General features: G+C 33.7%; 1 protein-coding gene across 12 annotated transcripts in view; it reads right to left on the bottom strand.

Moving 5' to 3' along the window:
* Nucleotides 1-4,775: 4,775 nt before the first annotated feature.
* The window catches only part of GABPB1 (GA binding protein transcription factor subunit beta 1), a 57,764-nt gene continuing 45,793 nt past the window's right edge, over nucleotides 4,776-16,746 (bottom strand). For 9 of the 12 annotated variants that reach the window (XM_019730661.2, XM_019730667.2, XM_074327750.1 and 6 more), the window contains exons 7-9: nucleotides 15,327-15,512; nucleotides 12,398-12,513; nucleotides 4,776-6,283 (exon numbers count right to left, since the gene is read on the bottom strand). In XM_019730661.2, coding sequence (XP_019586220.1) covers nucleotides 6,131-6,283; nucleotides 12,398-12,513; nucleotides 15,327-15,512 — 455 coding nt within the window. In that variant the 3' untranslated portion in view covers nucleotides 4,776-6,130. Of the gene's footprint in view, nucleotides 6,284-12,378; nucleotides 12,514-15,326; nucleotides 15,513-16,746 lie in introns of all 12 variants that reach the window. The other 3 variants (XM_074327751.1, XM_074327754.1, XM_074327756.1) reach the window with 2 other exon arrangements.

The following is a 16,746-nucleotide window of genomic DNA, read 5'->3' as shown; positions in this document are numbered from 1 at the left end:
TCTGCAACTGAAAAAATACAGTAACGATAGGAAAACAATAAATGGGTTTATCATCATAATAGTTTTTCTTCTTCATCACGTTCCCCTAATTGCCCACTTACTCAACAAATATTTATTGGGCCTCTCCTTTGTTACAACTGGTGATACAGTGGAGATCAAGAGAGACACCAACCCAAGCCATATAGAGCTTATAATCTAGGAGGACAGATGCCACAAAGGTTTTTTTGAAAGGGGCATTATAGGGTATCAAGTAGGCATACAAAGGTGACAGGGAGCCTTATCTAATTTGGGGGCAGAAAGGGAAATTTTGATGAGGAAATGTTGTTGATTCTGAGACCTAACAGTTGAATGACAGGTAGATGAAGGGTGTAGAAAGCTAATCAGATTGAACAACATGTGCAAAGGCCCTGAAGTTAGACAGACTCCAGGCAAGTTGGAGTAGAAAGTGGTACATAAGAGAGCCAAGTACGAAGTGAAACTGGAGAGTTAGGAAGGAACAAAACTGTGAAGGGCCACTTAGGATTTAGATTTGCCCAAAGGGCAATGGAAATGTTTATGGTTTTAAGCAAAAGAGTAACATCAGATTTGCATTTTTATTCCTTTTTGCCTTCAGAGTAAAGAACTGAACTCAGCTAGACTAAAAACCTAGTTAGGAGGCAGTCATCCAGAGGGTATTAGAAGTAGTTTCACAGCCACAAAACACAATTTCATCATTATGTGCTTAAAATACAACAGCAAATTGCTCCTCCTACTTTCTCCCATTTTATACGTAAGGTCTAGAAAGCTTTTTCTCACACTTTCACCAGTTATCTTCATCACACTCACACAACCAACCAATGCTACTTAGAAATATTGTTTATTGAACTTAAATCTCTCATTGCCTTAGATAGTATATTTTTAAAAAATAGTACATGTGAAAATCAAACCTTTTCCTAGCTAGTTATCTGGAAAAGCATACATTATAAAAAGGAGATAATATTCAGCTAAAAGAGAAAAAGCATCAAGTTGTAAAATTTCATCCCACCTTTAGAGATCAGTTCCTTGAGTGTTAGACTCATATACAACTTGGAATTCTCCCTCAGCCTGGCATTGAGTTGTACATAGCAGATATTCAGTAAATATGTACTAATTGAGACAACATAAGCAAAACATTTTTATAAATCAGACACTGGCAGAAGATATTTAAAACTCATATAACCAGCAAAGGATTAGTTTCCAGAAAAATATTAAATTTCATCAAATCAAGGAAAAACAACTACCAAATAAAAAATCAGCTACAAACTAGGAATTCAGAGAAGAATAAACACTAATGGAAAAGAAACAAGAGAGAAAAAATGTTCTACCTCGCTAGTAATAGTGAAAATAATAAGAACGATTTCATGCCAAGGGGGGTTGGCAAAAATATTAGTGAGGCAATATCAGGTTTTTGTAAAATTGACTAACGTCAACCTACTAATTCCATCTGGGGAAACCTAACACATGCCTGAATATAAGGAGAGAACAGATTATAAGGATACTCTTACAGTACTATTTGCAATAGCAAAAAAATTGGAAGTGATCTATACATAGAACAAAGGATAAGTCAATTATGGTATACTCTTATTTAATTTTATGTAACAGCCAAAATGAATGACTAAATATTCAGACATGAATACATGTCCAAAATATTGAATTGAGAAAACAAACATGCAGAATGACACATGTATTAGAAAGAGAGCTTTAATAAAATTTAAGAACCACACAAAACCAGAGTTATAAAATTTGGTATGTAGTAAAAGCATGAAAACGTAGATAGAACAAAACATTTCAACCTCAAGATAAATGTCTTTTAGGAGAGAGGGAGGGAAATGATATGAGGAAGGGGAACAAAGGGACTTGAACTACGTCTGTAACATTCTATTTTTTAAAAGATTTGAAGCAAAGAAAGTATGTTTAAGAGTTATTAAGTTGGGGTAGTAGGTACATGAATGTTTGTTATATTATTCTCTGTGCTTTTCTATGTACTTTGAAGTTCTTATTAAAACAACAATGAAAAAAATCTGAGTATTGAATTGTACCTACCAAGATAGTAAACACTCTTCATAATATGCTTCAGTGTTCGATGCCAAGAGTCTCTGTGATACTGGGAGGAAATGTTTGGAACTAGTCAGTTCTCTGGCAGACTGAGAATTTTTTTTTAAAAGAGACTATAGGTTCACTCAGGTGTGAACTTTCTTACTACATATTTTTCTATAGCAAAGTAAGCGAATGCAATTTAAATTTGAAATAATTCTTGAGTGTTATGATAAGGATGGCAAGTCTAGAATAATTATTAAAAATGGTAATACAAAAATGAAAGCTTTACTTTTATTTGGCATACAAAAAAATTAGCAAGTCACAAAAATATTGATATCAAAATTTTGATTTGGAACCAGAAACATATTTCCAGTGATGATATTGTGTTTTCCCTCATAGGATACTGAGTAATCTGAAAATGAATTCAGAGAGCTTACGTCAAACTGAATCCATGTGCACTGAGATGTTCTCATCTAATATAGAGAAAGCAAATAGCAAACATCATTCAAAACTACAACAGGCTAGTTATCTATAATGAAATCCAAGTACAGTAAATATTATTTAATGAACTAACAAATATATTAGTTAGTTCATTCCTAAGTTGACCTGACATGATGGAAGGAGTTATTTGTTCAACAGAAGCGAGGTGAATAGAAAGGACATTTTTCTATTTGTTATGTAAGCCTGGGTGCTAATGCCTTGGGAACTCATCCATATGGACATAAAGGTTCCTACAATTGTTTTGTGATTTTACTTGAAAAGGTTTTCTTTCTTGATATATTTTGAGTCAGTTCTCAAGGTCTTCCAGGTAATAAGACACAAAGAAATTTTGTAGATCTTATCTGAAAGATACTTTGTATAGAGTGATGCAGAAAAAAAATCAGTCACATCAGCATAAAGCATCCATGATTATGTCTATCAACTCATCAATTCCTGTTATGGGTAAGGATTTCTTCTAATTTTCAATAAACAGTATCATAAATGATTTTGAAGAAACATACTGGCACAGATTTTCATTAGCGATGTTTTGGATAAATATATTTGTGCACAGATCTTTTTGTTATAAACAAGCATAGTCCAGATCACATGGGATTTCACGTATATTCCCTTCTTTAACTTTGCTCTTTTGAATGTCATAGAAGAAAGCTCCCAACTCCCAACCCTCCACTACAAACAAATAGAGCAATACAGTGGCAGAGTGAAAGAATAACTACTCTGCCATTCATATCATGAAAGATTGACCTAAGAACACAATCCCTAAAAGCCAATGAAAAAAAATCGACATCACAAACCCATTTGGGAAGTAATTAAGATATAAATAAAACTAGTAACAGTAAATGAAAATTAGTAGAGAAGCACAGTCCCTGTAGATACCACTCCCCAGATGAGCCTTTCCCAAAGCATTAGACTCAAGATAGAATTTGTAATCCTAGAATTCTAGCGACTATACATAGGCAAGTGCTAAATCTGAATCAAGAAATTAGGTAGTCATCTAATGAGCTCAAAGTCTAAGATAGTACATAACCAGTACTATTCTAGATGTATAGGAAATAAATTAATTTATTACAATAAATTCATTAGGTCCTACCGCTTAGGGAATTAGGGCTTGATTCTCTCATTGAGATAAGTTTCTCTGGAAGGTGTTCACACATAAATGGAAATAATTAACCATCAATGTGGCAAATCTATCATCACGCATTGAAAACACATGAAGTGTGGATTTCTAAAAATCTTTTACATTATTTTATTCTGAATTCTTTTAATCCTTTGCTCAGAACACCATTGAGAATGATTGGAATGCAAAACGTTTCCAGTCCAAATGAAAACAGGAGCTAAAAAGAAAAACAGAAAAAGGCAACCCATTGTTAAGTTTTAGTTATAAATTCTTGTCTAAGTAATGATTTCATGACAGTGAATTAGGGTAGATGATTGAGGAGTTAGACAAGCCTAACATAACAATCAGATCTGAAAAAAGTGAACATCCCCCAGACATTTGAATATCCACCTGATACTATCATAGACATATTTAATATACCAATTATTTTCTCCAATCTATGCCAGATGTTATTATAGATTAAAATTCTTTCTTGCACCAGGTTAAGTCTCTAGCAGAATGGGAGACTAGAATTCAAAGAAGGCATTAAATTAATCTTTCAGAAGATTGGTATCAAGGGTGTTTGGGGCCAACCTGGTATGGAAGCTAGACTGTACAGTGGCTACATTCTGGGATGAACACACAGGCCCTTCTCCGCTCCAGTACTGCATATATCAGGGCACCCTGCCTAACATAACAAATCCATCAATGCACTAAAGTAATGAAAAACAGACACAGAAAAAGTAGCTTCACCTACTAAAAATATGGCCTGGCATTTGTAAAGCATACCGTTTTAGATAACTTAAAATATTTATGTCAAATTTACTAGAAAACTGAAAAATATTTTTTCTCTTCCTTATAGAGTTCTTAATTTGCCCTAAAACCTTCCTAAGAGTTTTCAAATAGCAAGTATCAGGCTGATACAGATCCTTGTTTTACATTAACAACTATACCGATAACTCCAGTGAGAGAACTAACAAATTCCCAAGGATTTACCTCAAGGACTTTTAAGACACAATGTGAAGAATATATAATATTTTCATATGGTGAAATACAGCTGTAATGGATAGAACAAACATTTAATGTGTGAATAAAATGTGGTCAAAATATAAGTCTACACTGAACATATGTGGAAAAGATATTTAATTGTAAAATAGAAAAGTAGGCCAGAGTACAGTTTTAAGGGTAATGGCTTCTTTACACAGTATAGGTAATCTAGAAGGGTCTCAAGGTTAAACATGTTCATAAAGCAATAAAACATTAAAAAATAAAGCAAGGAAAAAGGTTTGAAGTTATGTTTTACAAAAAAAAAAAAAAAAAAGAATGAACAGTATGTCAGAGTTTAACGTCCATACATTGTGGAATTCAACAATATTGTGATGAAAGCGTGTGGCAGCACAGACATAACAGCTTTCACAAGGAAAAGGAAAAGTTACGGTAGACAAACCTAGAGCATCACTGTAGTACAAAAAGCTCTTGTTCTACATACAAAAGCCTTTTTTTTTTTTTCCGTAACAATAACTTCCTGGGGTCAAATGAGTCCATTAAATATTTCAGAAACCCATATGCTTTGAATTTTTCCAAAAACATTATCTTAAAATTTAGTGCCTTAAAGTGCTTTCATGTGGAAATCATGATGGAAGGCACAGAACACAGTTTCACGTCCCCACTATGAAATTTTCAAAAAAAGCATAGATTTTGCAGTTTGCAAATTCAAGTTATCTTGTAAGCTGCTCCTTCCAAGAACATTGTCACTCCAATAAAACCAGCTGCTAGCTTACTTAGTTGAGCTACAGAATAAAAGGGCTTTTTTTCCCTAGTAACTTCCATCATTTTTGTGGGAAAAATACCTATGCAAGTGATGCATTTTGAAATTATAAAACATGCAGAATATGTACAAACACAAAGTTTAAAAAATATTTGCTTCACATACAGGTAAATCTACTTGGGTATAGTTGAAGATGAACAAATATAAAAATCTGCTTTCTAAAAAATGCTTTCAGAGAATCTGAGACAACTTAAAGCTGTACAGACTTTCCGGGAAGAATCTTCTTTTCATATAGAAGTTTATACCTACAGGAGTAATTCCAGCATCAGTCCACCACATAATTATTACACATTTGGTCTAATCAACAACGATCACCCTTAAAACTGTTCTGTTTCTGAGAAATTAAGGTTTGTACTAAAATCAAAAAGAATACACAAAAACAGTGGCTTATTGTGTTTTTGGATCTCTTCAACAATCTTTATCAACTCATTTGGAACTGTAAAAAAACAAAAACTATTTACAGAATTCAGTTTTAAATACATTTCACAACTTCTGAAGTTTTATGTTACAAGAATTCAGAGCTCATGGCTTAAGTCCAATTATCAATCTGTAGTCTCTTCTATTATCCTGTCTTCCCATGACTGCACCTTATTATGTACAGTTCAAGATTGTATTCCTTCTTGACCAAAAGTAAACTCAAACTACATGTTCAATTAAACTGCTTCTTTGTTTGTCTGAAGGCGAGTCATAGCTTCTAATTTCTGTCTGTAGGCCTCTGCTTCCTGTTCTTTCTTTAGAAGCTGCTGTCGATATTTTTGTGCTTCTCGATTTGCTTCATCCAGCTGTTTCTGAAGAGCTTCTCTCTCCTGATTTAAAAAAAAAAGTTTTTTTCAATTTTGGCACAAATACGTTATTAATACATATAAACATGCATCCTTTAAATAAAAATATTTGTAGTAGCTAAAAGTAGCCACCTATTTCCTAGACATCTTGCCTTTTCAACCAATTTGCTACTAAAGCCCCTAATTTTGTGCTCCACACTGTGAGATACAGATTAGTTTCTAACCTCAAGGAAACAATTTCCTAATTAGAAATAAGACTAACATAATGAACCCAAATTGGGTACCTATACTTTTATATGTACTACAAAAACTAGTGAAGAGCTTTAAAGAGGGCAATATACAACCACACCTCTTCACATCTCTGTGATGTTTTTATCTAAAGGTAATACTTATAAACAATATTTATTTAACACCCATTATATGACTAAACAAGGTGATTTCTGATAACAAGCCTTGTAGATAGATATAATGCTCATTTTACAGATGAGGAAAATGATATTCAGAGACGATGTAGCTTTCCCATGGTAACACGCTAAGGAGTCAGGTTTATGAGATTCTAATACTACTGTTTTAAAAACTGTCTTTCTCTATGATAGCAAGCATGATTCATCTCTAAAGTGATGAGTGCCAGTCTAGATTAGTGTTTCCTAAATTATACCATTTTGCAAAGCAAAATACTAATACTAATTTCTCTACTGTGACTATATTATACAGGTATAAAATATATGTGTTCAAGTCCTCAATTGAGAGCTGAAACAAATCTGTTCCAATGAAAATGGTCTAGTTTATCCTCCTCTTCACTCTGCCTCTGTTCAGTTGCCTCAACAAAAAACAAGGGAAAACATTTCAAAGATTCTTTTTCCATACCTCCAGGAGGCACACGGACAAAAGCTCAACTTGCACAGGCCCAAGTTGAACCTCATTACAGAGGCCCAGGACCTCTTAGTGGAATGGGGGATGAGGACCATTAATCACTAGAAAGGCCAGGCTCACACTGGACAAGACACTTGACCAGAGGGGACCGAAGGTGAGGTGTCAGCAGCCTGATGGGGAAGAGGACAGTACGAGGTTCTCCTCCACTGTCTCCGTGACCCTGGTCCACTGTGAACACCACACATTCCCTCCTCTTCACTATTCACCTGGTCCACAAGGAGGAGCACATTTAATATCTGGCTTTCGTGGGATCCCGCTCCTGTCCCCACACTGGGATGAAGCTAGATCCAACAAGTTATTTTTCCCACGGAGCCACCAAATGTGGGAGTCATTGATTATACTAGTCTTCAAATCTTCTAATTACACAAAATGTACAAGTAGAAGAAAGGTGTGCCCTTCATCTCCATTTTAAGAAATGCCCAAACTCTACCCTACTGTCCTTTTCTTATGCCCTTCTTACCCTTACTTTCCAGGCAAGATGACAGAGTAGGAGCAAGTTAGGACACCCAAGAGATGAGCCTCATCTAAGCAATTGTCATCAGTCCCCCGGCAGTGAACTATGGACGGCAGTGAGCACACGGAAGGGAAGGGTGGGGAATGAATGGGTGCTGCTTTCCCAGGAGCGAGACCCCACCTCTGGCAAAGTGGCGCAGGGGCACTCACAAACCTTCATAAGTGTTTTAAAATTTTATGTGTTAAATAAGATCCTTTGGTAGCCAAAGTTTTGAATATGGGGAAAAAAATTTGCTCTGATATGGTAGGAAATATTAAAACAAATACTCTAAGGTATCTTCTAGTATCAGCTATTTCTTGACATTTAGAAACAGCAAAGGGATTCAATTATTTCAGAAGATAAAAGCAACTGAGTGAGGTAAACAGTCTAGCAGCGAACAGTTTAATCCTATTTTCTATACTGTATATTTTTATTTCAATTAGTACAATATATCTTAATATAAAAGGATAGCTCCCTTTTGCCTACTAGGTCAAACAAAAGACTCATTTTACACTGCAATTTCTTGAATGAATCTGTAAAATCTGAGAGACAAAGATCATTAGCACTACCCTAATTAATCCTCAAGTTTGAAAGCATAGTCAACATTATTAAAGATTTTTTTAATGTTTTCATTTTTTCACTTCTCAGGAATATAGGTATTTGGGGAGAGAATCTTTTTTGCCATCTGACTTTTCAAAACAAAAATCTCTTAGAAGTAGAAAATACCACTTCTTACTCAAAGATACTGTTTCTAAATTTATTTGTAAAATATTTACTGAACATATATTACATGCAAGGCACTTCCTTAATGAGAACAGTAATTTGGTTGTTTCACACATAAAATAGTGCAGCAGACTGACATCTGAGATTTACATTTAAATAGATATGGCAATCTGATGGCTTTGGCTTTTTGCAATAAAACCACAATTTTAAAAAGGATTTTGATATTTTAAAATAAACATACTTTAGTCTACTAATATGTAATACTAAAGTATTTTTCCTTTAACAGTCTAATAGTGGAGAATTCCAAGGAAAATAAATCCTGATGATAAACAAAATTTGGTAGCAATAAAAGAAGGTATTTATCTTACACAACAACTCCAAACCCAAGCAATACATCATTATTACATTAGGCAATGGAATAACAGAGCAAGGAAAGACATGAGTTTGCTTTTTTATTTTCAAACAAGATGCTTGAACTCTGCTTCAGCTAGTAGCAATTATCTCAACAATTTTATCATATTAATACATAATTTTCTAACATTCAAATTTATTTTGCTTTTGCTATAAAGCAACGAAATCATTATAGTGATTTATCTTCTATCACACCTCAATATAAATTTTAGAATAATAGCACTTAACATTTACGGAGCATTTACTATATGTCTACCATGTACTAGTCCTTCACATGTTTTCTCCTTAAACCTTACAACAGTCTGATAATGTAGGTGCTATTATTTTTCTTCTTTTACTGATTGGGAAGCTAAGCCTTGAATGGTTAAACAACTTGACCAAAATCAGTCAGAAAATTATAAAATATAGTTCAAACCTAAATCTGATTTCACCCCCATATATTCTCACCATTAAATGTCTTTACAAAGAGAGAAACTGGGCAGGGAGTTGTTCATTGAACAGGTGAGCTGTTCATTTGCTTGTGTGTAAGCATCTATTTTCTAACTGTCATGGGTCAAATATGATCCTGTTTTTATAAATAAAGTTTTATTGAAATACAGCCATATCTATTCATTTCCAAATTGACTATGGCTGCTTTCCAGCTACAATGGCAGATATGAGTAGTAAAACACAGACTGTATAGCAAAGCCAAAAATATTTGCTGTCTGACCTTTTACAGAAAAACTTTGCCTACTCCAGCCCTAGAGAAAATAATCAAAAAGAGATATAAATATAAAAAACTCTAAACTTTGCTACATCAAAGGATATTCATTAATAAAAAAACAGATTGAAAAAAAATTGTATCAAATGAAACACTTTTTGTATCAAAATTTGTATCAAATGATAAACTTTACAGAAATCAACTTTTAAAAGAACACTAAGAATCCCAATCTACCACTGGTTAAAGGACACAAATAGTTCTAAAAGTAAATATATAAAACTTGCTGATAAACATATTCATCTCTATAATCTTCATAGCAAAGAAAAGGGTAACTATTTCCTAAATTCACACAACTAAGTAATAGGAAAATACTTTGTTACACCTAATGTACTAATTACATCTCCTCCCTCCCACATGTACAAAGAACAGTGTTATTTTCAATTCAGAATATGCTGTTTATTTATGGAAGAAATCCGTAAGCAGCACACTTCTTCCACATATATTTTGTGCAGTAATATGCATGGGTGATAACAAAATGACATACATTATTGCAATTCGGTGTCTTATTCATACCTCTCCTCTAAAAAACAAACCTATTTCATTTCCTATATTACTATCATGCAGATGTAAAAGCGACATTTACAGTAAAATTTTCTATAATTTAAACTAATTTTTCCAGAGATTAGTGATAAACCTCTCCAACGTTAGCCAGGAAACTGTGAATATAAATTGTTAGCACATTCTTTACAGTCACTCTGGTAGTTGTGGGGACACACAGAGAAACCCCAAACATGTTAAATTCTGTATAACGAGTTAATTTTTTAATTCCTTTACAGCAATGTTTCTCAATCTCAGTACTGATTATCTTTGGACCAGATAATTATTGTGGGGGGCTGCCCTGTATGTTGTAGAACATTTAGCAGCATCCCTGACCCCTATCCACTAAATGTCAGTGGCATGCACCTAGTTGTGACAACCCAAAATATCTCTGGGCATTGCCAAATGTCCCCTGGGGTCAAAATTGCCCCAGTTGAGAAACGCTGCCTTAGAGAAACTTTTTTGGGTGAATGGTCAAACTCACTTAGAGAGCGGAGTATAAAAATCTGCCCCAAGACAATTCTATTAGTCATCTAAGAAAATAGAACCACTTCATGTATTATAAGGAAACGATTACCTGGTTTGATGAAACCACTAGGGGTCTCTCTTCATTCTATAACCCCAGCCCACCTCCACCATCTAAACTCACTGTATGCTTTAAGAGCTCTCTGTAATAGCTCTAAGTTAAGATCATGCAACCTTGGCTTGAACATATCTAGTAATGGAAAATAGGATTTCCATTACCAGAAAGCTCTAATTACTAAAAACAAAACAAACAAAAAACACTTCTTTATACCAAGCTGAAACTCCACTGCCCTGAAATTCTATCTCCTTGGTTCTAGTTAATTTATGTGCCTCAATTCATACTTTCCTGTTATTTGTAGTTATTCTCCTTGGTCTCTCTGAATGACTGTATGAGAGAAAAGAGGTGGAACTCTGAGGAAAACAGCAACTGGCACTGGCTGAGAGGTAAATAAAGATCCAGACTGCACGTTCAATGTTTGCAAAATACACTTTGTTGACTTGGGTCAGTTTATGTTTAATAAAAAGTCAAGTAATTTAAAATGTTTTATTAAACAGTTAAAGCAAAGTACATGACAAAATTGTTTTCACCTTCTATGCCAGAAAAAAAGATCCTCTGACATATCAGAAAAAGATATTAAAAAGATTAAATAAGTGTACTGATGCTGGTCAATGGAATAACTTGTTAGTTTGTAAGAATTTCAGTACTGAATGTCACTTTAAATTTTGAATAAAACCACTCATCCTCAATAACTAAAGTCATAATTTTACCAAATATTCTGGCTATACCATGAATCAGATAATCTTTTTAACTCAATAATATACTCTGTGATTGTGGCCAAAGATATACCAGTATCACATTTAAATAAATTTGGGCAAGGATATTTTCTAATTGTCCTCAGTCAGAATTATGTCACCTTTTAGTGACTTTTCCCCCAATCCTTTCTTTTTTATGGTAACAAGAACCTTAAATATTCACCAACATTTACTATTTACATGTATCAGATATTATATGTGTATAGTAAGTATATTAGCTTTTTCAATTCTCATAAAAACTCCAAAATAACTTTTGAATAACTTTATTTTCATTTGATATAAGTTAATATCAAATTTGGAAGACATAATTTTATTTACAGTGATGTAAGACAAAAAATCTGTGAGGTAACTATGGTTTGGTTATACTTACAAACTGGTTTACACTTACAATGTAGTTTGGGAGAGGGAAAAAATTTTAATCCCCCAAGAAGTTAGTCTAAATTTAATTTTCTTAAAGAACTTAATAGTGAAATAAGCAATTATCTACAGCTTTTTAATAAATCACCCAGTTCACAAATATCAACCTTCTATAAGAGGATCCTCCAGCCCAAATAGGCATTTGTATTTCACTTTTGAAAGAAAAAAAATTTTTAGTTAATATATAGTAACATTTCCTTTAGTGATTTGTGAGAATGATGTATGTAAATTTAATGAAAAATAAAGGATGGAGTGTAAAGACCAAAGGCATTCCAATGTTACCAGGATGACAAACTTTGTTACAAACAAATTCTTCACTCATTCATTCATTCATTCAATATTTATTTATTGAGGGCTTGCTATATATATAAGGCAAAAATTAAACAAAATAATACTATGTACTTTCATTCTGTATCAAAACAACACTGTCAGTAATAAATATAAAAGACAAAAAAAAATAAAGAAAAGCAAATTGAATTTATTTTGGATGACTGCAGCAAAACACACCGGGCAAAAGACTCCTTACTTCTATTTCTGCAGATTCCACCCGGTTTTCAATTATTTCGATACATTGTCTCTTAGCTGGTGGTTCTTCACTTATAACAGTTTCTTCAGCAATGTCTGTTGCTGGTACTGTTAATACTAAAATGAAAAAATATATACATTATTTTCAGAAAGGTTTAGTAGAAATAAAACTAGTTGACACTATTGACGCAACTCATATAAAAATATTCTAAAACAATAATTTCAAAACACTGATTTGCTTTTTATGAAGATGTCAATATTTGTCTTCATTTTCTTGCTCTTTTACTGAAAACAACTCATTGTTTAAAGTATCTACTTTTTTTTAATTTTATAGATAATATATTCATTCATATGATCAAATAAAACAATATTTAACAAGTATATTTTGAGAGGTCTCACTCCATTCCTTTTAACACAGATAATCACTTTTATTGGTTTCTTGTATATTGTTCTTGTGTTAATTTCTGTAAAAAACAAACATGAATATCCATTCTCATTTTTCTTTCTTACACAAAAGGTAGCATACATACAAAACACATATTCGAACATAAATACATTGTTCTGTAATTGCTTTTTTCACTCCATATATCTAGGATATCTTTTATCAGTACATAGAGAGCTTTCTTTTATTTAGCTACATAATATTCCACTGTATGGATACACCCTTTTGAATGTTGTCTGTTTATTTCCTTTGCTTGTTTTCTATTGGGTTGTTGGACTTTGTCCAGTTTTTAGTTATCTCTTTATATAAATGTAAATATATACAAATAAGCTGTCCTTGCTTTGCATAGCAGTACAGGACAAAAAAAAGACTGTGCAAGCTGAAACCATGCAAAGCAATCTTAATAATCAACGAGGAAAACTATAGTTGTCCCATAGCCTTTAATGTTTTTTGTTATTTATAAGTGTAAACAAATGAAAAAAGTAAAACTAATATTTACTTAACATATTTAAACATAACATTTAAAAGATTAGAAATTTTGAGAATTAGTGTTGTTTTTTTTTAACTCATATCTTATTATGCTACACTTATAAATTAACTCAAAAAGAATCTGAGAACCTTGCATCTGTTTCACTGGACTGTCTGCATAATGTATATACTCATATGTCAGTTACAATTTTTAAATTATGGAGTCTTTATTTTAATATTCACTAGGTTCCTCTTACTGCTATTCTTTTCCAGATTTTTCCTTATTCTTTTTCCCTCCTCACCCCATCAATATAAACTTTAGAACCTGTTTGCCTAATTCCAGAAAAAGACCTGTTTGTCTTTGATATGGGCTGAACTGTGTCCTTTCAACATTCAAATGTTCAACTGCGAACCCCGTCCTTAGAATGCGCCTGTATTTGGAGATCGGGACTTGAACAAGGGGTTAGAGGTAAATGGGGCCATTTGTGTGGGCCCCGATCCAGTATTTCTGGTGTCCTTACAAGAAGAGGTGACCAGGACACAGATAACACATAGCCGAGGTACGACCATGCGAGGACACAGCAAGAAGGCAGCCATCTGTAAGCCAGAGAGAGAGAGGCCTCAAAAGAAACCCAACCTGCCACCACTTTGGTTTGGACTTTAAACTCCAGCATTATGAGATAAATTCTGTTGTTTCAGAATTTATCACCCACTCTGTGGTGTTTTGTTATGGCAGCCCTAGCAAACTAATAGTTTTCTTTTTCATATCACATTTATAAAACAACTCAGGATAAATTAAGAGCTTTATAGTAGTGAGTCTTCCCATTCAAAACCATAACTTTCTTTTCATTTGTTCATCAATGAAATTAGTCTGTCTGTATAAATATCAGGTTTTGGAAACAGTGTTATACCTGCATTATACAAATACTTTGAAAGTTTTCTTCTTTTCTATTTAATTGGAATTAGTTCTTTAAAGCTTGTGAAAGCACAAGGGCCTGATCCAAATCTCGCACCAGCTTACCAGCAGATTTCTGCAGAACAGGAGAAAGGCCTCTCAGCCTTCCTAAGGTCAAGGGTTTCCTCCTCTACTGCTACAGTGACAAACTCTTTCCTTGAGATCTGGTCTCTCTATAGTATCATACCTCCTCTGTCACTAAATCAAACCTAATTTAGGAGAACTTCTACCTCCAGCCCTTTCTGTTCATAATTCCTACATTGGCCATGAAGAAGCATGGTCTCTGCCATCCTACCCATTTTCTAAAAGGTTGTGTGCACACGCTTCTGTTTTTAGGGAACTGAGTACAGGGCAGTGCTTGCTCAGATAGGAACTTTCTGCACCTTCTCCTTCTGCTTCCTCTAGTATTCATGCCCTATTTTATCTTTGCCCTGTTTGTAGCACTTCCTACTCAGTCTGGGCCCTCCCTGTCTTGCTGGAAGTATATTTATGCTGATTTCTGAGATCAACCCTTTTTTTTTTTTTTTGATGCACCATTGTGGGCTTTAATGAGAGTTCTCTTGCCTGGCTGTAATGGTCTTAGATGTTTTTGGCAGCACTTAAAATATGGAATTTTACATTTTTCTAACCCTTTTACTTTCACTGAAAATGTTGTTGGGGCTTCTGTTTCATTCATTTTATTGCTCCCTGTGGCTTCAAAGAAAAAAAAAAGGAAAAATTATCAACAAAGCTGCTAAAAGTTGCCATCACATTCCTACTTCAAGTCTTAAGTCCAATTTCTTCTTAAGTAGCCTTTTCTTACATGATATTTTAAAAAGCCCACATGATATATGGATTGCATTAAAAGGGACTAGGAAATTATTGTCCAATGCAGATTTTGAATTATTTATTTAAGCTCATTTTCCACCCAGAATCCTTTGGGAGTCAATTCCTCTTTCCATCTGGTATACACTCAGAGAAAACACGCACATAATTTAAGGCAAAAATAAATGCTTTGAAAAACATATCATGATTTCCTATGAATTGAGAATAAACACAAACTTTATATAAATGCCTACTACCAACCTTGCTGTCCATCTGGCATGGTGACAATGATGGGCTGACCTATGCCACTGGTTGGAATGGAGTGCAAATTTCCAAGCTGAATTCCATCTGTAACTATTGTGATGACTTGCTGACCCCCTGAACTAACTACTTGTTGAATTGCACCATCCACAGATTCTGCAGTAACTACTTCCTCTGTAGCCACTACTGGAGAAGAAAAAAAAAAAGTAAAAATCAGTGAACATATATACAAGTACAAATAGAAGTTTCTTTTCCTTTGCCACCTTTGCTTTCCCACTTCTTTCTTATACAGAAAAGCTTTTACACGGTTTTAAATCTTAGTCTCCAGCAGTGCTGTATATGTCTGCGTAAACAGTTGACTACAAGTCCCACAATTTACAAAAAGTGAGTTCCAACTATCTATGCATGTGTGTGTTTAAATAAACAATTTCTCTTCATTTAGTTATACAAGGTACAAAATTTATAAGATCTTCTAAGACCAAGGATATGACGAAGTTTACACCTGCTTAATAAAACTCCACAATCTGAGAGAATTATGTATGTGGTTATACTCCATTTACGTATCAGTTGATAAACATTCCCATATCCAATGAAACATGACAATTTGTATTCTTAAAGTAGACAGAGTAAATAGTATTCCCTTTTTGGATTGTGTGAACAAGGGTTACCTTGATAATAAGTAGCACATAGATCTTGTACTGTACGACAGTGAATAATACAACATATTAACATTTATATCAATAAAATCCAAAGCTATGCTCTTCATATTTTATGAGAGGCTTAGAGGGGACTCTGGCACCTGAAAACAGCACTCCTGGCTTTGTCTGGGCAAAGAAATCACAAGTTAATGCTGACAAAATGCTTTCCCACAGGCAACTCTATGACCAACTTACTGATCCCAAAAGACATCACAGGAGGATTCAGAGCAGCTTTACTTAAAACAGTCAAAAACTTGAAACAAACCAGATATACATTACAAGTACAATGGGTAAATTAACTATGGTAGATTCATACACTGGAATACCACACAGCAATTTAACTGACTAAATGCAAAACATGGATAAATCTGACCAAAAAAACCACACTCAGTGATGTAAATCAGACACACCAAATATACTGTGTACTTCCCATTTATGAACTGAGCCCTGATTATATGTGTGATCATTTTATGATAATTCATTATACTAGCATACACTTAAGATCTACACACTTTTCTGTATGTATGTTACACTTCAATAAAAAACAACATCAAAAGGAATAATGACATTAACAGACTATAACACACTGAATTTTAAAAAATCCATTTACCTATAATAATACTTCATAATGACAAGAGAGAGAAATGGGGAAAGAGGAAAGATCTTCTTGATAGAAGAATGAAATCTAACAAAATAAGAAAAAATCATCATTGTAACCATCG

This window comes from Rhinolophus sinicus, linkage group LG03 (assembly GCF_036562045.2).
Source record: "Rhinolophus sinicus isolate RSC01 linkage group LG03, ASM3656204v1, whole genome shotgun sequence".
Lineage (NCBI taxonomy): Eukaryota > Metazoa > Chordata > Mammalia > Chiroptera > Rhinolophidae > Rhinolophus > Rhinolophus sinicus.
This window is presented reverse-complemented; position numbering and strand designations above follow the sequence as displayed.